Source organism: Dermacentor andersoni, chromosome 9, assembly GCF_023375885.2.
Source record: "Dermacentor andersoni chromosome 9, qqDerAnde1_hic_scaffold, whole genome shotgun sequence".
In the NCBI taxonomy this organism is placed as follows: Eukaryota; Metazoa; Arthropoda; class Arachnida; order Ixodida; family Ixodidae; genus Dermacentor; species Dermacentor andersoni.
The window spans coordinates 94971487-94994842 of NC_092822.1; the positions used below are offsets into that span (position 1 = coordinate 94971487).

At 46.2% G+C, this 23356-nt stretch overlaps 1 protein-coding gene across 2 annotated transcripts; it reads right to left on the minus strand.

Moving 5' to 3' along the window:
* Positions 1-2314: 2314 nt before the first annotated feature.
* On the minus strand, positions 2315-22413 carry LOC129384137 (uncharacterized). Of its 2 annotated transcripts, XM_055069304.2 has the most exons (3): positions 22331-22413; positions 7655-7805; positions 2315-4256 (listed from the first exon to the last, which is right to left on the minus strand). In XM_055069304.2, exons 2-3 carry the CDS (start codon positions 7712-7714, stop codon positions 2604-2606), a joined length of 1713 nt encoding a protein of 570 aa, XP_054925279.2. In that variant the 5' UTR covers positions 7715-7805; positions 22331-22413; the 3' UTR covers positions 2315-2603. The 2 variants fall into 2 exon arrangements, with proteins under 2 accessions (XP_054925279.2, XP_054925280.2); XM_055069305.2 differs by lacking the exon at positions 22331-22413 and having other exon boundaries at positions 7655-8233.
* Between the last annotated feature and the right edge of the window lie 943 nt (positions 22414-23356).

Genomic DNA, 23356 nt, shown 5'->3' on the forward strand with positions numbered 1-23356 from the left:
TCATGCGTAGGCAAGGTGATGGAACACGCCTTCTTAGCACGCATCAGCAGTCACCTCGAAGACAACTCTCTCTATCCCCACACCATCATTAGATTTCGCCCTCACCTTTCTACTCAAGATGCTATGTTGCAGCTCAAACATCAAGTGCTAAACGATCGTTCCCGTAACATGAAAGCCATCCTCGGACTCGACCTCACTCAAGCCTTTGATAACATTTCCCATGCAGCTATCCTTGACCAAGTCTCCCACCTCCACCTGGGAGAGCGAGCCTACAAATACATTCGTGACTTTCTCTCCAATCGCACGGCCACGCTCTCGGCCGTGGATTTACAATCAGACCAGCTTCCCCTTGGCAGCAAAGGCACCCCGCAAGGTTTAGTTATCTCTCCCATGCTCTTTAACTTAATCATGATTGGCCTTGCCCAGCAACTAGGAGTCGACAATATCAACCATACCATCTACGCCGACGACATCACCATCTGGTCGTACCGAGGGCGTGATGGTCAAGTGGAGTCAGCCCTGCAAACGGCGCTTGACACGGTTGAAGCCTATCTCCAAGGGACCGCACTGCGCTGTTCGCCGGCTAAATCGGAGCTTCTGCTCTACAAGCTCATTCAGCGGGGTCGTCCTTCCAAACACCAATCTGATCACCGACCCTGTGACGCCATCACCCTACGCCTTCAAGACGGCAGTCCTATCCCACACGTCCCTAGTATCCGGGTCCTCGGTCTCACCATCTCTACCAACCGCTCCGCCTTGGCTCTCAACAAGATCTGTGCCCAATCTCAAAACACCCTACGACTTCTTAATAAAATATTTATTCCTCCTCCTCCTCCCTTTGAGCTATCATAAATTGTTTCTTTCCTGATTCCGTTCGATTACTCATGGCAGGTTTCTTTTCCATTGCCGCCACCCATGAGATTATTTCAGCCTCTCCGACTTTCCGCTTGACGTTCTCTGTTGCTGTGTTGCCCACCCTACAGGCCGCACAGTTGCTGGTAAGCTTCCCAGTTTTTTTCCTCCACTGTGAATCAATGTTTGTCCTGTAGATACCTCAACACTCTCCCAGCCCATTTATTTTCTTCCATATTCCTCATTCGTTCTTCATATTCAAGTTTACTGTGAGCTTCCCTCACTTCACAACTAGTCTAGCCCATATCACCCTGCAAAGCTTCATTTGTATTCTTCCCGTGAGCACCCAATGCGAGGCGTCCCACTGACATTTGGTGTCCACCGAGTCCTGAATGTACCCCTGATTTAAAGCAAACAACCGCATTTCCAAAAGTCGTGGAACCATTACACCTTTCCACATACCCCGGAGCACCTCGTACCTATTGTATCCCCATAGCGCTGTGCTTCATAATGGCTGCATTTCTCTTCCCCTTTACTGTTATTTTTTACTGTGTTTCCGCATATCTATTGCCTTCGTTTATCCATATACCAAAGTTTATATTCTCTTAGCCGAGGTATTTCTTGGCCCTGTATTGCCACTGTCGGTTCACTGTTTTCATTAAATACCAAAACACCGGATTTTCAAACACTAAATTTCAAACCTAAATTCTAGGATGCGCGGACGAGAGCGCCATCTGGTGGTGGTGCAAGAAACCCAGCGATGGTGACGTCTGGCGCACGAGTCCTCCGCTGCGATTGATTGGCTTATTCGGCTGGAGAACAACCACACCGCAGCACCCACCATTACTAAAAAACGGCGAGGTTCGCAAAAAAAAAACCTTCGCTCTAAAAAATTGTGCCGCTTACAATTAGTCGAGTCCTTCAGTACGTTTTTCCGGTACATAAAACTCCCCTGAAGCATGCCTTGGGGACAGAAGGGGCCGCTGAGGATGCTCAGGCGCTTATCGTCGGGTGCCGAAGTGGACAGTGACCAAGTTGAAAAGCGCTAGAGCACATGAACTACGGCGGGCGTTAAAAATAAGTGATCAACATTAAAACGAGGCGCCTCATTGCTTCGTCTCATAAGATAATGTGCAGCCTTATAAAATTACTAAGCATTGTACCTACTCAGACCAGCATATTCGGAGCCATATATTCGCGTACAAGAGATTCCCGGTGTTCGCCATTCGGACTAGTTAGAAACTCGCCTCGAACGCAAGCAGCACCCCTTAAGACAAGGGCATAGAGAAAAAACTCAAGGACGCACACACATACCAACTGAAGCCCTACCGTTTTTCTCTGTCATTGTCCTTGGTAGTGTTGTTCGCAGTGGAGTCGAAGTTCTCCGACTGAGCGTTACCAGAGGATAAGCTTGGCTGCGTATGAAATCAGTAACAGGTCGACATTTCGTGTAGTCGGGTAGTATATATTCATATTGGAAACACAGTAAACAGAATGCCGAACAACATGGTGTTGTGTCGAAGAGGTTGCAGCTTCCTTGTGGAAGCCGAAATGTTTAACCTCTTCAAAGCAACGTTTTGGTAGGCGATCCCCTTTTCCTCTTTCTAACTCACTACATATATTAGCCCAGTTAATTCCAGAACGACTTCCGAACACCTAAATATTTGGGCTCGAAGGTAAGCTTGTACACGCTAGACTTGCGCGCCTCCTGAGTCGGACATCTCGGGCACACAGACAACGCGCACCGATCGCTACACGCCCATGCGACATTTCTTCTCCGGGTTCATGACCGACGCTTTCCCGCACCCAAACACGCGCGCAAAGACACTGCTGTGACGGAGCGGCACATTGCACAGGCGTTCGCCGTCAGGCTCCCCGCAGAGCTGGTAGCAGAAGAAGGAGAAGAAGAGCGGTCCATCGGCGAGCAATCCGGCACTGGTGTCCCCAGGGCCGATGGACGTTCCCGAGGAAGATCTCGCCGCGCCCGCAGCTTTCAGTGCCGACCAAGCAACCTCGATGGAGGCGACGGCACCCTGCATCTCCAGGTCCGACGATCCCCCACTGGTCCCAGGGACTAAGCACTCCTGGTTCTCAGTGTACACCTTCGCAGGGTCATCCCTGCTGCCGGCGGCCACGTAGTCGTAAAAGAGCGCCGCTGCAAAGCGCGCACCGACTCCTGCCATCAGCACTGCAGCGCTGACGTTGACCGCATAGAAGGGGTCTTCCATGTGCGCCAGGCGCAGGCGGAAATTTAGAAACCTGCCTGCTGCACGTGCAAAATCTTCGTTCAGCGAGTCCCACAGCGATAGCCCTGCAGGCGACTTGCCGCCGGCAGAGGCGAAAGCCGCGTGCCGCATCCAGTTGTACAGGGCGCTGTCAGTCGCCGGCGGATAGCGCTCGTACAGGTCAGCGAACCTCTTTCTGTTGAGACCGTTCAAGCTGGACAGGGCCAAGTCGAAGTTCACGTGCCTGCCAGACAGCGCCGACTCATTGGTCGCTGCACGCGAAGCGACGGCGCCGGGCGTTGTCTTGTCGTGGCGGAGCGTGTGGGAGAATGTCTGGTGGACAAGCGTAGCCACTCGCCGGAGATCCACGACCTCGCGGCTCAGCGGCTGGTGGAAGTAGGCGTCGATGGCGGCGCCGTGGAACCTGTAGGCGTCCGAGAAACACCTGTCGTAGACGGACTCGGCGGCGAGCTCTCGACTTCCTCCGAGCAGGCTTGCCAGGAGGTCGGAGTTCGTGTAGTCGACGAGTGCCTGCACGCAGAGGCCTCCGACTACGTAGTCGGTCACGTGCTCACCATGCTTAGCGTGTACCTCGAATACGGCTGAGAAAACGTCGGCGCCCTGGATGACCACGCCGCCTCGGAAATTGTCTTGGTCGTCGATGAGCGAGATGTTGAAGTACCGCTTCGTCAGGGCGTCCCAGCGAGCCTTCGACACCGAGGGCGTGTACTGGAGAAAGAAGGACGCGTTGGCGCTCCTTGTGACGTAGTCAGACGCCCCCTCGTAGCGTGCAAAGAAGCCGCCCAAGTGACCGAAGAGTCTGGCGATTTCTTTCAGCCTGGTCTCGTTGACGCCCAAGTCGAGCGTCTCGTATGTTAGACGCAGGTGATCAAGGAGCCTGCCCGACCGTTGAAGCCTTGCCAGCGCCCTCGCGTGACGGAGGAAACGCGTGGGCAGGCCGAAAAATAGAGTTTGGGTCCTTGATATCGATGTCGCTCTTTCGTCCGTCTCCAGGATCGCGACATCAAAAGCGACGGGGATGAACAGCTTTCTCGCCATGTAGAAGAGCGCGCTGAGGAATTCTGGACACTCGTTGCACTTTGGCCAAGTGATGTTACCGTTTTCCAGGACCTCCTTGATCTCGGGCGCCCTCGGCACTTTGATAATGTCCAGGCACGTCTGCATTCAGTCGGTTGAGTGCAGAATCGACACGTTAAGCTAACCATAGATTCCAAAATTTAAGAACACTGGTAAATTCCCACCTTTACGCATTCTAGCATTCGGGAAAATTACCGAGAAATAGTTTCAGTACGACTACTTGCTTCATGCCAGTTTGTGTTTCGTCGCAGATATTCTACAGAGTTAAAATTTATTCACTTTGTTGACAAACGGCCTAATTAAAACAATAAATCTATGAAGGAAAGATTTCAGAATAATTCTTGTTACTTACCACACGTAAACAATAATACTCTTGTCTTTCACTAGCGCAACTAAGTTCGAGTATGAAGGAAAAGGTACAGGTGACAGGATGAGCGCTAACTTCCAACTGGTTTTATTTCATGGCACTATTGCACATTATATCGGCCGCTCATAGCACACTTGACAAAACACAATCAAAGCACACGACTACAGTTCGCTGAACACGTGCCGACCACCTTAGAAAGTTAATTTCCTTCTAGGGTTTAGAAAGTCTGCAAAGCCAGCCCAGCTTATCAGGAGCAGAGAAAACTATTCGGATGTTCGCTCTCTCGGCAACCTTTTTCCAAATGGTGGGAAACGTTGTGAATATACGGAATCACACTTGCTTTCTTACCAGCGCCCGCTGCATCGCTCTCCTGTTGTTTGCGCTTCCGAGAAGCTTTCAGCAAAATCTGCGCCACTGACACCTGCCCTGGTATCGGATATCCTGCCTTGGACAGCCGCTTGCTTTGCCTTTCACATCTAGCGCACATAGCATGATGACACGACTTTATCAGGACATTTGTAACGCGAAGTTTGGCTAACCCTCTTTTTGTCAGTTTGGAATGCTCTGGATTGTGCGGTAGGAGAGGCTTACCGTAGCGCGGTTCATAGGTGCAGTGAGTGTGACCTGCTGAACAAGACAGACAAAGGTCGAGCAACCGGATGGTACCTTCTTGTGGGATTTCATAGGTGGTAAAATAAGGTTTCGGAATGACGTTCTGATGGCCAGTGGCCATATTCTAGAGCTTTTAAGCTTTTATCTCGTATCAGTTTTCATCATCTGCGACAACGCGATTTACCTAGAGAAAAAAAGAATATGCATATGCTCTTGCACGGCTCCCCAGACTCACCAATATGTTATTATCCAAGCTCGACGTAAACCTATCTGACAGACTCATGCAGACCAAAGTACTAAAACCTTCCGCTATGCTGATGATCTTTCCTTTGTTATTGATTGCTGTTCAGATGAAGTAGAAGGCCAGGTTTTCACAATTCTGGCAACTATTAAGGAGTATCTAGCTCCTCTTGAAATCACCTATGAATCCCAGAAGAAAGTACCACCCGGTTTCTCGACCTTCGTCGGTCTTGTTCAGCAGGGCACACGTTTTCTTTATTCATGTACCCTAAAGGCCCTTTTACAGGCATTACCTTGGGGGACTACATAACATTACATAACATATCATGGTGAATAAATAATGAAATATAGAAGCGAAACGAGTGCCATTTGCTGAGAACATAACTTCATAAAATATACTGAAATATACACTGCAAACACTGAGAACATAGTAAAAAAAGTTGAACTACAATGGTAGTGACAACAATAGAGAATAATGCAATTCTGGAGCTATGAACCACGGTCTTGCAAGCCTCTCCTACCGTACCATTTAGACCAGTAAAACAGACCCTCTTATTACACTTATTTTGCCACATTTTTGTTTACTCCTATATCGAGTGGATTATGATATGTTGAGAAAAACTTTAAATGCACACCTTGCGTCTCTCCCAATGGTTCAAAACAAAGGCCTTATGTTTACAGTTTCATGCTCCACTAATTCCAAACCCCTACTACAGAAAGTGAGAGACGCATAATGGAGAGATGCCTCGACCTGCATCACTACTACACGCGAATAACACTCTAACCATTGTAGGCCCCATCAAATACAACTTGGATGCTTTCTTCTACAGATTTGTGAATAATGAGCTACCGCCAATCCCATTTTCTCTGTCTAGCCTCATTGCATACAGGATAACACGAGAAGACAAAGAAAGATGTTCACCGACTAAATAAAACATAATAAAAGACAAGAAGTTTCGGCTTCCATACGGAATCCTTGTTCACAATCACTTTTAATGAGTTTTGCTTGGTTGGTGCACATCTTTCTTTCTCATGTCTCATCCCGACCAGACGGGCTTCCGTCGAACTCTCGATTACATCACAGGATAACAAGACTCGTCTGGAAGAACAATATCACTTTACTGATCGTTTGTTCTTGTTTACTCACTACAAGCTTCGCGGGATCTTCGTACTTTAAAACATTGTTTCCATCTGTCGCTTGACATGCGCATCTCTGCATGTGGCGTTAACACGGCGGTACTGAATTGTACAGGTAAATGTTTCCTGGCAGCCCCTCATGGTATGATTCGTCAAAGGTTTTCACAGAAGAGCATCGAGCACTTTAATCCTAGCAGCTGTGCTGCCTTCAACCCGGCTGTGTTAATTGAACAGCTGAGTGGAGGAATGCTTAGAAAATACGAAGGTTAGACCGAAAGAGGCCGTCGAAAGTCGCTTCACAAACGTCTTCGGACACCGGTCAGGTTTCGTCATGTAGCGCACATGTACAGCACAAACTTAGGCACCCAGGCGACTCCTCTAGAAGTAATTCAACGCTTGCGGAGAATCATGTGGTGAAAGATCCGAACATTCGGGCTTGATTCATAGAAAACAATATGCTACGTGCTCTGCAGAAGTGCCTGCATAGAAAACAACCGCATTGATGAAGGCAGGCGGTCAGACACAGATCCCTAAACAGTGAGAAGGGAGAGCTCACACAAGATGACGTCTGGTCGTGTTGGGAATATTCTAGGAATTAGCGTGCTTGTGCTGCGAGCGTGAGCGCGCGAGTTCTTCCCTTACAAAAATTGTATAGGAAGTCTATAGACAGTCTGTGGACGTCTATAGACTGTCTATAGAGTTTCTATTAAAATTTTTGTAAGGGTTCACCGCTGAACGAACCAGCGCCACTTTTCGACCCCAGCGCGAGTATTCTCAGAAAGCTACATAGGGCAAGGATATCAGATGTAGTACATAGCACGTACGCGTTTTTGAGGATCGACTCCTGCGTACTTTTGCGTCTCGTGTCTCGCCGTCCCTTACGCTGCTCACACGAGGAACAATGGACGATTACGCCGGTTTAGCTTTTCCCGAATTCTTAGGTCGCGTGTGACCACAAAAGCACACTCGACGACATCGTCAGCAGACACGCCTGCTCAAGGCGTAACGAAGGATTCTCAAAGAGCCCGTCTCGGCATTGTTGGATTGCTCTCTCTCTCTCTCTTTCCCGTTTAAACAGAGTCATAGCAGCACGGTTTCAGTGGTGGCGCGCCGTGGTTCTTACGTATATGAAGTGCGAGGCCCTCTGCACCGGCTCCGGCTTGGCCATTGTGCCCGGGACCATGCTGAGCCGCGATGCTGCTCTTCTGGCCAGTCGTCGCCAGGACTCGGCGAGGACGCTGGTGTTGCCCTTCTTCGAGCGAGATGCGTCCCACCTTTGTCGTACAGAAGAAGAAAGCAAAATGACATGGCCCCATACTAGCGGTCTTTTCTGCGTTGTGTATTTTATAACATAAATAACTGAATAAATAAATAAATAAACTGAGGCTTGCAAGATAAAAGTAGCTCCAATGACTGCTTTACAAATCTCCCCAAACCTAGCTAGCAACGTTGGCAATACGGTATCGTTAGGAAAATTGCTAAATTAAAAAAAAAAGCGTGCCGGCACTTTTCGCGTGCTTTTGCGGGCCTTCTTTAGTGGTTGAAATAACTTTTATATATTACGCATTGAGCAACACAAAGACGGATGGGAAAATTCTCACGACGGCCTACGATTTTCTGCTTGACAATCTTTGTTTTATTATCGTATTCGAGAATTTCATTATCTAATAATAAATAATTATACAATTACGCAAAATAAAGGGGAAAAATGGAGGACGCTTATACTTCGTCTTTGAGATTGGAACGCGATCGCATTCATAGATCACCGACTGCTTCCAACGTTTCCCGGCAACTGCAGCGTCTGCAACCGAAATATTCACCGGGAAACGCTCTGGGCGAACGCTATTTACGAAGGCGGGCTTTCTGGTAGAATCGTGGCTTGCGTGGGCCGTGATGCGGCGCAGGCGAGCGCCACCTGGAAGTGTTTCCAGGAAGCGGGCGTGCCCCTCCGAGAACTCCCTAGATATTCGTGTGCTGTCGCGCGCAAATGGCGGACGCCGTGGCCGGCCTATGGATTGGTAGAAAAGCAGGAACAGGGGTTTGTTTGCGTTTTCGCGTAACAGAATTATGTTTTCTCCTATATTCAAATTACAATCCGAGGCTGTAGGTTGCGTGTAAGTCGTATCTTACGATTTTTGTACGCACTTTAGCATGAGAAGTACAATTAGTTCAGTAAATTCCTTGCGCCACATGAAGAGCTTAGGCATGGGTGGTTCGAGAATCTTTTTTGTCGGAACGCCGTTCGACGCTGGACGCCAAATTTGCTGCTATATAGGGCCCTTAGCGTTACCGCGTTAAAACGTCTGATTTGCTCCAAGAGACGGCAAACATTACGTTCACTCTGTGCAGCTACGTGGCACTCGCATATGTTTAAATTTTGGCAGAAATTACACGGGGCACCCTGTGTACAGACCAGTTGTGCCTAAGAGCTCTTCCAACGTCATCTATCGATACCATCACCTTCGTTTCTTCACTCTGATCAGAAATGGCCTTTAAATATTATTTAAAGATATCCTCGTAAAGTCCTGCCAAAAATGAATCAACGTTGACATAAGTTCCTCTCACTGGACATTTTGCATGTATCCCCGTCTATTCCCGTGAGCCACCTGATGAGATCGAATTGATTCATGTGAGGCTTGTGATAATTAACCATGTGGTTCAAAGAAAAAAAAACGTTTCCAAAGGCAGGAGAGTGAAATCCACGTATCGCCGAGTAAAGCCAGCTCTGACACCGCCTCAAAAGCCACCGCCTTTCTATTAAACACTCGTGTGGTGTTCAAGAGAAACGACCTTCGGGTCACGTGACCGTGTTCAACACCGTCATTGGCGGAAGCGTGTGCCTAGCGTGTGCCTAGCGTGTGCCTAGCGTGTGCCTAGAGGTTCATGGCGCCGGCGATCAGCTGCGCGTAGTGTCGGCACTGCTCGGACTCGCAGACGTCAGCCGCGTGTTGTGTTTGAGGCGCCCTCTGCCGCCGAAGAGGAGCGGCGATCAGCAGCTGCAGCAGGATCACCACCACGAGCGCCACGATGGTTGCGGCCAGGGGCCAGTACTCCAGCAGTCCGGTGTTCGTGGTGGCGGTCGGATGCGGACTGTCGCGGGGCTCCGAGACGATTAACCTTTGCTCCTCACCTGCGCGCGCGGCCACCTTCGGTGCCTCGATCGCCGCTCGGGGCTCCTGCCGGCCGTCATCATGCGTGAGAATGCAACCGCCGCAAACCTTGGCCGCATGCTCGTGCACAAGTATTTTATTCATTCGTGTCATGCATGATTTTATCAGTTCCTTACAGGACTATACGATAAGATAAGATGCAGACCGTCTGGCTGCGCTGACTATAAGAGAAACGTCTGTCGCAACACACGCGAGCACAATAAGTATAAGTAGACTTAACGCAGTCTTAACGCAGACTTAACACGCGGCAACCCACGGCGTCTCGTATAAAGTGCCTGTGGAACATATCTAGGAGGCGCTGTTGCAGCCACTTCGAAACATGCTCAATGTTTGAGTGTGCTTACCACAGGTCGTAGGTCAGATTGTACCGGGTAGAAGCGTGCGTGTCCTGCTTTAAGCGCGGAAGCATTTTGGGGTCGAGTGTTCCACAGTAATTTGCGCAGGTCAAAACGCCCGACGCGGAACCAGCTTTGACTGTGTCAGCTGTGAAAGGCCATCACGCAGTTTCTGGAACCCGTGCGCGGGGTAAAAGAGACGCTTCGCTGGCGGAGATTTCTTGCTGTATACCCATGCGTCATTGCTTTTCGCATATCATAATGACCACTATTAAAGACGAAGACAAGGGAACAGAATGCAAAACGACGGCACGGGCGGTAACTTTCCACTGATTTATTCACGGCAACACGTAGCCATATATAGGCAAATATGGTATGCGCAGAACGCAGACACAATGCTACTCCTCAGCCTAGTGGGCCAACCACTTGGCAAAATATCTATCTCCGATTCAAACAGCCTAATAAAGGTACCACTAACACAGTGCTGGCTTTTCTTTCTTAGTAAATATGCTTCCGTCAGTTCGCGTGCAGTGTGGTCCTGACTTCTCCCAACATTTTTATCTCCTTGAAACGTGGTTTACAGGGACAGGCATTGCAGTTCCCTGGCAAGTGCCCCAATTCCTCTTTATTTAACTTTGGTTCATGTTCCTTGACTCGATAATTCAGGCACCGTCCCGTCTGCTCTATGTAGGACTTGCCACACGCTAAGGGGATTTCATACACAACCCCTACATTGCATTTGGCATACAGCTTGGCATGCTTCTTGCAACAGTGTTGCCTCTTTTTAGGATCACCGGAGGTGCGAGGGCAGAGCCGCGCCAGCTTAAAAGGGGCTGATAAGATGAGGGGGACTCCAAACCGGCATGCTACCCTCCTTAGACTGTGAGGGACCCCGTGAACCCTGTGTTCGCTTCTCCTGTCTTCGTCCATCCTAATTAGCGGTCAATATGATATGCAGTAGACCCCAACAAGGCCAAACTCAAGTTTTCTTTATAATTTTTTTAGTCGTTATCATCCCTAAAATAAAGGTGAACTCGCGTGCTCCCCCATATCACAGGGAAGGGTACAGGTTGTAATCCTAGTGTGGTAGTGTAGCCTTGGAATATTCCTAACGTGTTCAAGGCCTCAGTAGAGGCATCGTGATACCTTTCAACAGTTTAGATAGCATCATTTGGTACAAGTAGGCAAAATACAAAGGCCTAGTGACACATGGTACACTATTTGAAGCATGAGTGTCCTCCTTCCATTTGCTCGACAGCGGCTGAGCGCGTTTGAGTTTTACTGGTTCACAAACATAGTACACGAAGGCATGTGCACAAGCAGCGGGGATGGCTGCGATAATGCTGGGACACGTCAGCTTGACAGTTCCCACCTCCTCCTCCGAATCGGCACTATCAGAGTTGTTTTTCACAAGCACGAAACGCGACTACAAACAATATAACCACGCCTTTTGTAGCACGGACAATACGCAGAATTTCGTACAATAAGGCGAAAAAAAAAAATACAGTAAAGCCTTGCATCGCCGTTCGGTGGGATACATATTGACATGTTAGCAGATTACGATTTGCCCAAGCAACTCGCGCAGACTTCATTTTATTTGCTGGTATCCAGGATGATGAGCATTCAATAGCAGCATTTTGTAAGTGTGTCTTCCAGTTATCCTCATAAAGCGAAGCATCTGTGCCGGAATCGACGGCACTGACTGCATGAAATCATTGCCTGAGAGAGGTTATTGAACCGAACAGGAACCGCCATATCCTCCTAAGGCCACTTGTACAATAATACATTTCACAATGCCTTCAATATTTTTTTTTCATTCGCTCGCGAATGATTACGCAAAATATTCATTTTCGGTATGAAGTATGGTGAATGGGGGGGGGGGGGGGGTGTAACTGTAAAAAAGTGGTTTACTCGTATTCTTATCATCCGCTTTCGAGAAATTCGACACGCTATTGATCTAAGCCTATGTGCGGTTCCAGACGGCCGAAATCAACCTTGAGGTGCGTTGCGAAATCAATGAGATGGCGTGAGAACACCGGGCCCGACAGCAACATTGCAATTTAACGCAGTTACCATCTTCATATTTGCATTTAGGTACTGGCGGACTGCTGATCCCGAATCGGCCACATAATCATGGATAGTCCGTCAACTCGGACAGAATCTGAAGCAAAATAAATATACAGGGTTACCAGCATTGCGCGAAACGCTTGAAGCGTAGAGGTTGACAAGGACTGCTGAGTGATTTCGCTATCCTTCGAAATAACTATTTCTTGGGTCAGTGCAACTATCCCACTGGCTGACCATTACAACTCACGAAATGGGCTGTGCGCGGAAATGGCGTACACAATACACATATGTGGCGGTCACTACGACCAGGCCAGAAGAGACGCTTGCATTCTCGAACCAGGTCGCGCCAGCTATGTTCCCGAGACGTTGTTTCAGGGGGCTTCAGACAATCAATATTTCGCTTGAATTTCATTTTGCCCTACCTGTCAACATAGGTTTAATTGTGTCGCTAAAGGACGCCCTGCAGAACGACTTGCGTCAAAGCAACAATTATTAAGGCGGCAAATCACGGTTATGTAGCTTGAGCAATGCGAACAGCCTGTTTCTATGTTAAATGGAGCCGCACAGCGTGAAATTGTGAAACAAAGCTTTTGTGACATAAAACTCAAACTTCTAATTGCATGTATTTTCATTGGTAAATTTGCACCAGTACTTTCTTGTACCAAATTGTCCATGCATCCAGAAGGTTCAACATCAAAAATCACGGTATTTGGTGTAACAATGTGCTAGTTTGAGGCAGTTAGTTATGCAATAGTTCTTCTGTATGTAAACACTGTAACTGCGTCTCCATAGTCGCGTGTATTGTATAACCTTGACCAGTGCAGAAAAGGCCAAATGAAATATGTTTAAAAAGGCCTGCACATTTGTCTGCTTGGTCAGGCTTTAAGTATTTTGGTGACCTGTTCATGGTGCAGATGTCCTGTGAATGCGTACTCGGACATCAGTTACGTTTCACTCCATTAAAACAAAGCAACGAACCAATGACATCTTTTTCTTGTTTCTAGCCCTTAGTGCTACCAGCCAGCTAGTTAACCACGTGCCATTCGAATCGCTCAATTTCCCTCCTGAAAATGCACTCTTTGATGGAAGGCATGCATGAGGACGTATGTGCAACAAAAAAAAATTATGGGGTTTTACGTGCCAAAACCAGTTTCTGATTATGAGGCACGTCGTAGTGGAGCACTCCGGAAATTTTGACCACCTGGGGTTCTTTAACGTGCACCTAAATCTAAGTACACTGGTGTTTTCGCATTTCGCCGCCATCTAAATGCGTCCGCCGTGGCCGGGATTCGATGCCGCGACCTCGTGCTCAGCAGCCTAACACCATAGCCACTCAGCAACCACGGCGGATGCGTATGTGCAACATTGCGTAGCTGCAGACAGGCATGTAAGTGTAATATGAAAACCGACTTATGATTAATGCACTCTGCTGTAACTTGTCCTTGACTACATTTTTAAATATACAAACAACTTTCAGTGAACGACCACATGAGTGTTCTTTCTTTTATTTAACACAGTGAGCGGTATCCTACTTTCCGAGAATTTTCGCTTCCACATGGTAGAGGGGTGTGGCCGTCATTGTGTTCCTTGAAGCTTCTACATTAATTGTGCTTGTTGTACCTGGAAAATTTCTCAATACGTGCTTCAGATAAATGTGAATTCTTGCAAAACATGGCACACGTATTCCTGTATTTGTCTTGGGATAATTCGTCAGAAAAGCAGCTTATATAGCTTCAGCAACTCATTCATTGTGGCCGCTTCAGCTGGCTCTTTCTGAGTTTGACCGTCAATTTCATTGCGGCATGCTTTCGATAAATCTAATATTGAGTGTTTGTACTGCTGTTTTTTCAGATATTTTGACACCATAAAACTCTACATTCCCAAAACCTAAATAGACAGGCCACATTGTGAAGACAGGGATCTGAGCACCAAGAAAAAAATGCGATAAGACAGCAAGAACAAGTACTCATAAGTAAACGCTTATTGTCACAGAGATGCAAGGATATCACAGCCCATCCAGGGGATGCACGGAAACCAGATAATAGCCGCAAAAGACCAAGCCTACTCATATGTCACAGCCATTTAATCAAAAATGACATTTGACTCCAGTATATGCATACTGAAGCCTTGGCTATTGTGCCATTTTACTAGCACTACTGCCCAGTACTGCGGCGTTCCTGAATGGCGGCTCACATTTGCAGGCAACAATAGGCATATAGCTACATTCATCATTCATGCATCACTCGCCTTGTTGCAAGGAAAAGGAGCTACAGTATAGCTTTCTAACAGTAGAGACTTGCAGCATGTTTGTCAGTCGCTTAGCCAGGGGGGCGGCACGGGACAGGTAATCCCTTGCCCCCGAACCCAAAATTTCTGTGTATCTGGCATAAAACTACGTGAAGACAATGGTCGCCTGCTCCCCTCCCAAGGTGAAATCCTTGCCCCTCCCCGCACACAAACATACACACACACACACACACACACACACACACACACACACACACACACACACACACACACACACACACACACAACAAAATATTCCTGGCTCCCGCATTGGTGCCAGTTAGATTAGATAGAAGTACAGATCCTCGGTATCAATATTCACAAGTCTGGAACAAAATCAGATTGGCTGAGAAAAATACAGAAGACACCAATGGCGAGCCTCCATCTGATATGAAGGATTCCTCCTAAATGTGGAGGAGCATGTACTGAGGTAGCTGGTAACATTGTTTGGTCTGCATTCTAACCACGGAATATTCATCAGGCTCAGTTTTACTGCCGCTCACTGAAGCAGTGAGATCAGACTAAGATCACTATTCAGAACGCGATGAGGACAATAGCTGCCCTCCCTCACATTATCCGTCCGTTCGCTCAAGAACACGCCCAGCTGAGCACCATAGCAGCATTGGCAATCCAAGTTACTTGTGAACCCTTTGACTACTTCCTGAACACATCACTACTGTGGTGGCTGGATTACCTGCCCCTTGCAAGTGCACTTGCATGACCGATATAAAATCGTTTGGCTGCAATAAGAGACCTAAGACTATGGTACTCCTGCACACTGATGTTCCTTTGGACCAGTGTATTATGTAAAGACGCCGCTATTTCAGGAGATGATAGCATGGTATGGGTCAGCCTTACACATTCCCCTCCTTATGAAAGTAAGGAATATATGGGATGTCTGCAACTCCACTTGAGCTCCATACCATACATGACAAGATTGTGCTTATAGGGCTGGTAGATGGTACAACCGTACATTACACCAATGAGACAGCTTCATTTTTATCAAAGATAGCCCAAATACAGACGTACACCAGTTCCTTGAGTGCCCATAAACAGCTGAATGTAGTCAGTAAAGTTACATTCCTTTGTCAAAAGGTACACAGGCTTCACAATAACTCATTTTTTAATGCTCACCTGTACTGTGTACAGGGACGCAGCTTTGACCCTTTCAATGCCATGGCAGATAAAAAAGCACACAACACCATGGACATGAATACACCCACTCCTCTTGTGCCAGACTCACTTATCATTTTCCTACTCCACAAAAAAATTCGCTCTCACGCGACACGCATGCTTTTACGCTCAAATTTGGCAGCCCTAGCTGCATCAGTTTTGCCAGCACTATCAGGGACACGTTATCTTTAACTGCAGCTTACCACCAGAAAATAAGTAATTTTAACACTGTGAACACAGGCATTTTGACTCATTGACTATAAACTAAAAGAAATGTCACTGCTGCTTGAACGAAGAGAGTAATCTTTTGCAGTTGCAGTGAATCAGTGTAGCTTCATGTAGTACTGTTTCACAGTAGGTCTGTACAAAATATCAATATGAGCAGGAAATTATAGGCCTAATTGTGCTATTCACTTCCACTGAATGTGACCTTCAATAAAGCATTGTGTGTAAAAAGAGCAAATGTTCTTTCAAATGAAGCATCTTCCAGCTGATCGCATTTTTGTTTTTGACATTTTTTAGCATCTATGGTAGAAAGATTAAATTACTAGTGTTTCTATATAAAGTGTGCTTCTGAAGGTGCACATGGTATTGAAGGAGCTAAATGCCAGAAACCAATGACATTTTAGGGAAACACAATTGTATTATTGCAAAATATGGTACAGCGTTACTCGACTGTTAGAAAGGTTATTCGGAAGAGCTCTTTTGGCTAATCCATTGGCTAATTGGCTCCATTGGCTCCTCCATTGGCTAACTCTATTGGCTAATTTATCAACGGTCCTCACCGATTGCAATGATTGACCCCCCAGTGACTACATTAAGTAACTCTGTTATTGTTAGTATGCTGCTTACTGTCAGTGATATAGCTCAAATTCTAATAGCCAAGAGACATGCAATGAGCGACATAACCATGAAATTTTCCAAACAGATAGTTTTTTCAAATAACGGTATATCAAGAAGCATGTCACGGTCAGTACAGCTGTGAAAAGTTGGTAGTGTCGGTGTCATGGTTTCCAAAATACCTGGCCAGTGGCATTTTTCGTTCAGCCGACCATTCAGTCCTCCCTACCGACTAAATCGTCGACACCACAAGTATACCCTCCATGGAAGGCTACCAGTTTATTAGCCTTTCTTCTTCAAACAAAGTATTAGTTCTTTGTTTCTTTTTATAGCGGTTATTCTGACGCCGTGTCTATTTTAAAGGCCATATTGTTTGAAATAATATGGCCTCCAATGTCTAACATAGCTTGACTTGTAATATCTTATATAATCCAAATGGCTACTCGCAAAAGTGGATTTGGACTAATGTACGTGCACTGACTTGAGTAGTCGCCTGTGAACGTTTAAAATTGGATTGCTCAATGGACTGAATAATATCAGTTGGAAAGTAGCACTCACTCCGTTTGAATGCCTCTCGCTCATCCCGCATATGTAAATGTATGTTACCTAACCAACTCACTTTCAGACTTAGTGCAATAGTTACAATGCCAAGTCTAGTGCTTCTTCATTTAAGACATCGAATAGAACCATTATTCAAATAAGCCAGCTAGGGACAATTAATGCAGTGTTTAACTTGTGGTGAGTGCGGCATGACCTTACGAATGAGGACAATTCATGCTCGTCTCAATATTTAGACCTATGCCTTTCATTTACCTCTCAGTCTCTCTGAAAATAAAGAGCAGGACATGGCATGAGCATTGCTAATCACATTTATACTAGAAACATCAATGGATTCCGAACAGAGCCACCTTCTGATCTTATGCACACGTTTTGCTATTGTCAAAACTGTTCCTGTTAGTATTCAAGCATGCTCACCAACTATTCAAAATGGATTATACGTTTTCTAATGTTTTGTCAGGTACCACCTGCCCTCTCCTTATCGTGGTATGAAAGGTATATCTTGCTGGTCGGATGCAGCTATGCTAATGAAAATATAATTTGCACGTTTCTTCTCTTGCCCACTGAAGTGCGTCATCCAAACAGAACGCAAAAGCTTTCCTGCTTAGGTGCACTCTTAAAAACAAAGGTTTGTAGACACATGCATGCAGCATGATATTGATTTTCGTACACGCTTGTGCTCGACCCTTCAGCCAGTGAGGCTCGCACATATATCGTTCGGCAACCATGCTTTCTGTGAGATGTCATAAGCGTGTTCAAGTACAAGACACATTATGCAATTTGCAGCGAAAGCTAGGCACATCTAGCTAATTAAGGCTGCATCTTTAGTGCACAGTGGCTGTACTCAAGCGTATATTGTTTTGTTAATTAAGACATGTCCCAAAATTTGCTCGCATATCGTAGCTGTATGCAACTCTAGGATGTGGTAGCTTCGTTGTAAATGGTGTAAGAGGAATTCCTATGGGGTATGTTTGTTGATTTGAAAAGCACATTTTACTCACTTGGTCATCAGACAAAAAATTTGGTTGTTGTGTCTCGAATACCTAATTCCTACATTTCATATTAAGCTGCACACTAAATGTGCATACAGCCCACATATTTTACCATTAAAGTAACAAAATGCTAATGCCATGCGCACACGATAATTCCATTTATTGTTCCCATTCAGGCGACTATGACGGTACCCTAAAGACCGGGTTCATCATTCGTCTACACGCTAATATGAAGTTTACTTAGAGTTTCGTGCGAGAAAAACAGTAAGCAGTATGTCAGCTGCACGTCATCTGGCGAACATCTCATGTGGTTGCTGCTATATAGAACACCTTCTAGTGTCAATTCGACCAATACATGCGGCGGGGTTCGACAAACATAAACCTATTTACAGGACCCGTATGTCGCAAGGATTACTTTGTCGAGGTTAAATTTCTTCTTTTTTTTTCGTGTTATCCACCGTTCATAAACAACCTATTTGCAATAGCGTACGCGCAGCACGGCTACGAAAAGACCTTATAGCGAATACGGCACCTCCGGACTGCCTGCTCTATCACCGCCGACGTCACCAGAAAGGAGAAATATTTTCTTTAAGTGTAACCACCGGAATAAAGTGATCGCAATCACACCTACAGCTAAATTTTTTTTTCTAATATGCCAAGACGCGAAAGACAATAAGAGCTGCGATACGTAAGCGACCAGCGTCGCGATTATCGTTTCACCGTAAACGCGGAAATTTGTCGACAAAGCAGAAGCCTGATGTGGGCGAGTTGGTTTTGCATACTTGAAGCGCCTTGTCCGTCGTACATGTTCCTCCTTTGGTCCGCGTCTTCGTAGCGCTCATTTGTCGACAAAACATGCTTCTTACGACTAGCGCTGAGAAAGCGTTGTCGGCCGCACATGCCAAACTCGTTCCGAGCGCTATCGAACATCCATTAGCATCAGCCGGGAAGTCGGCGAGTCGCTGAAAGTCTGCCGCTCGAGCGATACGCAGGCGAATTGCAAATGCGCTAATTCCGACGATAAAACTACGATGTCCACCGTCTGCAGTCAGGAAGCGAAACGCATTGGTCTGCGCTACTTACTATGCGCTTCATCGAACGATTCTCGGCGTAATCGCATGTCGCGTGTCGAACGCCGCGTCGTAAGGAGGAGCTATTTTCCCATGCCGTTCACCTAGAGGGCTCCCTCACGCATCGAGCGCACCGTCTGAAAGGTCATCTCAAAATGCTAATCCTGAATCGCGTGCGGCGGACGTGAGGCGGCAGCCAACGAAGAGAGCTTTGCCCAAACCGGATGAGCAAACCGCAAGAAACGGTCTTATTGTAATAAATCGCGGCTATCAGCGCATGATAAGGAAAGAAAGAGCTGGATCATCGCCTGATCACCGGCGTCGTGTCATCGGCGATACGATATATAACATTTGCAGAAAATTATTCGGAGACCATTAACTGCCCTGCTCGTGTATTTAATGGCGCTTTCTGTAATGTATAATCGGCGCTAATGCGTTATAAGACCGATGAAAGTTTTTCTAATGTGTGCACATATCGGTATTCACATGTGTATCTATTGTTTACTTCAGCATCGAACAAGTGAAAGGCTGTCAATCCGATTCATATATACAATTTCACGAAATTGTGTCTTGCTTTTTTTACTACCTTTAGGCTCACAATAAGCTGAAGTGCATTACGCCCATGGATAGGTCGACTAATAGTGATGTAAAGCTACAGTACAATATGTACAAATAGCTTGTCATTTTTGCAATACTCGATGACTTAAATAAAGCAAATCAGGTATTTATTTTCTTATTATGGTTTAAAACTTGTATTTGGTACTGGACACCTCACTGTAAGTTCGCTTAGCTTTTAACAAGCTCTTGGTTAACGGCGACACATCTTTGGGGCACGAAAGCAAACTGGAGTGTGTGTGTCGCAGCAGGTCTCGGAATGACTAGTCAAACCCTCGTCGTCTGCAAGTGTGGAAACTAGACAGCCTTCGCAACCACATACCCACAACGCTTATACAAACCTGTCATTCTTCTATACAAGTATTCCAAGTGTGACGCAAAAATACGTATCGCTTCCACGCTCATTGATTCCTGCTCGGCATCTCTTGAACTAAACGAGTCGTGGCTAAACAATACCACTGCCGATAACGAAATTTTTCTTTCCACGTCAGCGTACAACACTTTTCTTTGTGATCAACGCAACCGCAGAGGAGGTGGTGTGCTCATAGCTTTCAGAGAAGAATTTCTGACCATTCCAATTGCCATTCATCCATTCCTAGAGCACATCTTCATTTCACTTCAAAATCGAGCATAAACCTTATCTTAGGTGTGTTCTACCGCCTTCCAGATATAAATGATGCGTTTTCAAGCAAGTTTTGAAGCATTGTAAATGAAGTACGCGTGCTATTTCGGCGTTCTTTTCTCATCATTTAGGGCGATTTCAATTTCTCCGTTATTAACTGGACAACAGCTGGTATTGCAGTAAGAAAATCTCTTCACAATGAATCATTCATAAAAAGTTAGGAAGATTTTGGTGGTTTTCTGAAAATGAAATTGGGTACGACAAGTGTCACTAATGCACCAGTCACACTGTGTGCAATGAATCGCGGGTAAGTGTTCTAGAAAAAAATGACATGTTTTTGTCAAGGAGAGACAGTGATTGTTTGCTGACACATGTCCATCCCTGTTTGCTAATGAGGAAACCTCCACCACTTCCCTATCAGCTCTATCATCGCGCTTGCCAACTAACCTCGTGCGCTGATACATAGCGAAGCACCCACCGCTCTTGGCATGTGCAGCCATGCGGCTACTGTAGTCATTTTTCATGCAAGTTCTGAGTTCACGCACTTCCTCATTGAAGCATTGATAGTGATTGTGGTTATAAATGCTCGTTTACACACAGAAGCAAAATAAGTTGGTATTTAGTGGCAGTCCTATTGATATGTGTTTCTTTGTCCTTGCTTTTTTTTATGTCATCACACTTCCATTAATAAATGACCTTGCATGCTACTGCTGAAAGCTGCGAGAGCTGGTTACTGGCATTAGGAAACATGACTACTAGACTATAAGATGAAACACGCATGAAATGCACAGGATGGGCACTTCACGTCAACTGGTTTTACTACACGAGTGATTACATACATGCATGAGAGGCTTTCAGTTGTGGCAAAATTTGACTATACATGACAGATATTCCGATACATCACTCCATTTCACCTATTATTCATGCACTATATCTTGATCAAGTAATACATGTTTCTACATGTTTCGAACATGTTTAATACATGTTCGAGATACGAATACAAGGTTTGCTATTGCATTTATCGGCTTCCTTTTTGGAAAAAGACTTATATATAAACGTGCACTTTCAGTCTTACATTTTCCCAGTATTTGCATGCTGTCACATTTTTCAGGTTGTACAGACCTTGCTAACAGCCTCAACTAAGCGGAATATTCCCTCAGTCTGTCATTGAGGCAGCTTTGGGTGCCTTCAATACCTTTCCTCTGTAGCGAGTGTTACAGTAAACAGACCAGGAGTTTCGTTAATGGCAGGCTGCAGGAGCACTGTGCGCTGATTTAGCCACTGATTTAGCTAAAAGAACTCTTAATGTACCACAAAAACTTGCGCAGCTTTTGGTTTTCACACGAGAAAACAAAATTCCCCAAGTTCCCCATGAAAACACCAAGAGCAACACTCTCAAACAAATGTAAACCCTTTGTAGTATATATTTGCCCCACAACAATAATCGTCATCTGTCTTGCTTGCGTTTCCTTTCTTGAAAACGCCGCGCTCGCTACTTTCTTGTCAACACCCGCCGTGGTTGCTCAGTGGCTATGGTGTTGGGCTGCTGAGGTCGCGGGATCGAATCCCGGCCACGGCGGCCGCATTTCGATGGGGGCGAAATGCGAAAACACCCGTGTACTTAGATATAGGCGCACGTTAAAGAACCCCAGGCGGTCGAAATTTCCGGAGTCCTCCACTACGGCGTGCCTCATAATCAGAAAAGTGGTTTTGGCACGTAAAACCCCATAATTTAATTTTTTTTTTCTTGTCGAGAATGCTCTGACATTCTGATAACGCGCATACCGTTCGTGACTTGGAAGTACCGGGCTTGCAGCGTTAAAAGAAGAAAATGCGGACAAGACAGATGACAATTATTACTGTGTGGCGAGATACAACTCAAAGGGTGTAATATTGTTTAAGAGTGAAGGGTGTGAAAACCAAACTTCGTTCTTATGGCGTCTATTGTGCTCCCGTTAGGGTGTGAGTTATGCAATGAGCCTAAAGCTTGCTAAAAGGACGAAATAAATAACACTGTGAACTCGATGGCCCAAAGTGCCGTAGCCTAAAGTACGAAACCGTTGTAACTCACCGGTGGCTGAGGCTACAGCGTCTTGTCCGAAGACAGCGACGGTGACGTCAGCAGCGTGGTACCCGAGACTGCTTGCGTCACGCTGCGAAGAACAGAGCGCCAATCAGAGCCGATGTCTATGTCACAACAAAAAGCTTTGTGTTGACGTATGCGCGGATGTACTGCGATGCCGACAGGCAAGCGCAGTAAAGGCTCTGGATATCCGAAACGTAGCTAAAAGCTTCGATATCGCCACGAAACTACGTGATTAGAAGATAACTTCAGCGTACCCGCTGGTAACGCGGCTTGTAGCGCTACACTTCTTTACAAGTTTGCACCCTTTGGGGCTTATCTTGTCCAACAACGACACTTGTCATCTGCCTTGCTTGCATTTCCTTTCTTGAAAACTCTGCGCTCGCTACTTTCCTGTCGAGAATGCTGTGTAATGTTGATAATGCGCAAGCCGTTCGTGAATTGGAAGTACCGCGCTCGCAGCGATAAAAGAAATGCGGGAAGGACAGATGACAACTGTTGCGGAAAAAGGTACAGCCTAAAGGGTGTAAACATTTATAAATGTAGCTAAAATAAATATTTTTCTTTTGGCACAAACCACGAGGCGCGGCCACCAGTTGTCGCGACTTGTATATGATCCAGGTGCTTCAAAGCGTGGGACGCAACAACGACATATCAAGAAGTATTATATAACGAAAATGCACACAGTTCTTCCTTGCTGTATGAAAAGCTTTCGTGCAAGTTGAGTAAACCGACACAGCTGCCGCGTTGGTAGACATTCGCAGACGTAGGCAGGAGTGCGATCGGAGAACTCGGCACGCTATGATACTGCACCTCTTTGCAGCGAAGCAACACTGGAGGCGGTTAGTGGCAACCTCTGTAAACGAGATTCAGATTAGCTGAGCGCCAGGAAGCAAAATGCAGATGCACAAAAGCAGATAGCTGACGAGGAATTAAGCTGTCGCTCGCACGTGAAGAGGCGATGGGCATTCATGACCGATTTGAAAGGCAACCATGGACACGCTGTCCGTCTGC

Excerpts from the sequence above, each read along its gene's own strand:
- LOC129384137 (XM_055069304.2), bottom strand. The coding sequence starts at position 7,714 with ATGGTCCCGGGCACAATGGCCAAGCCGGAGCCGGTGCAGAGGGCCTCG. Across the intron at positions 4,257-7,654 it reads GGGCCTCGCACTTCATATAC|ACGTGCCTGGACATTATCAA; the intron begins GTAAGAACCACG and ends GACTGAATGCAG.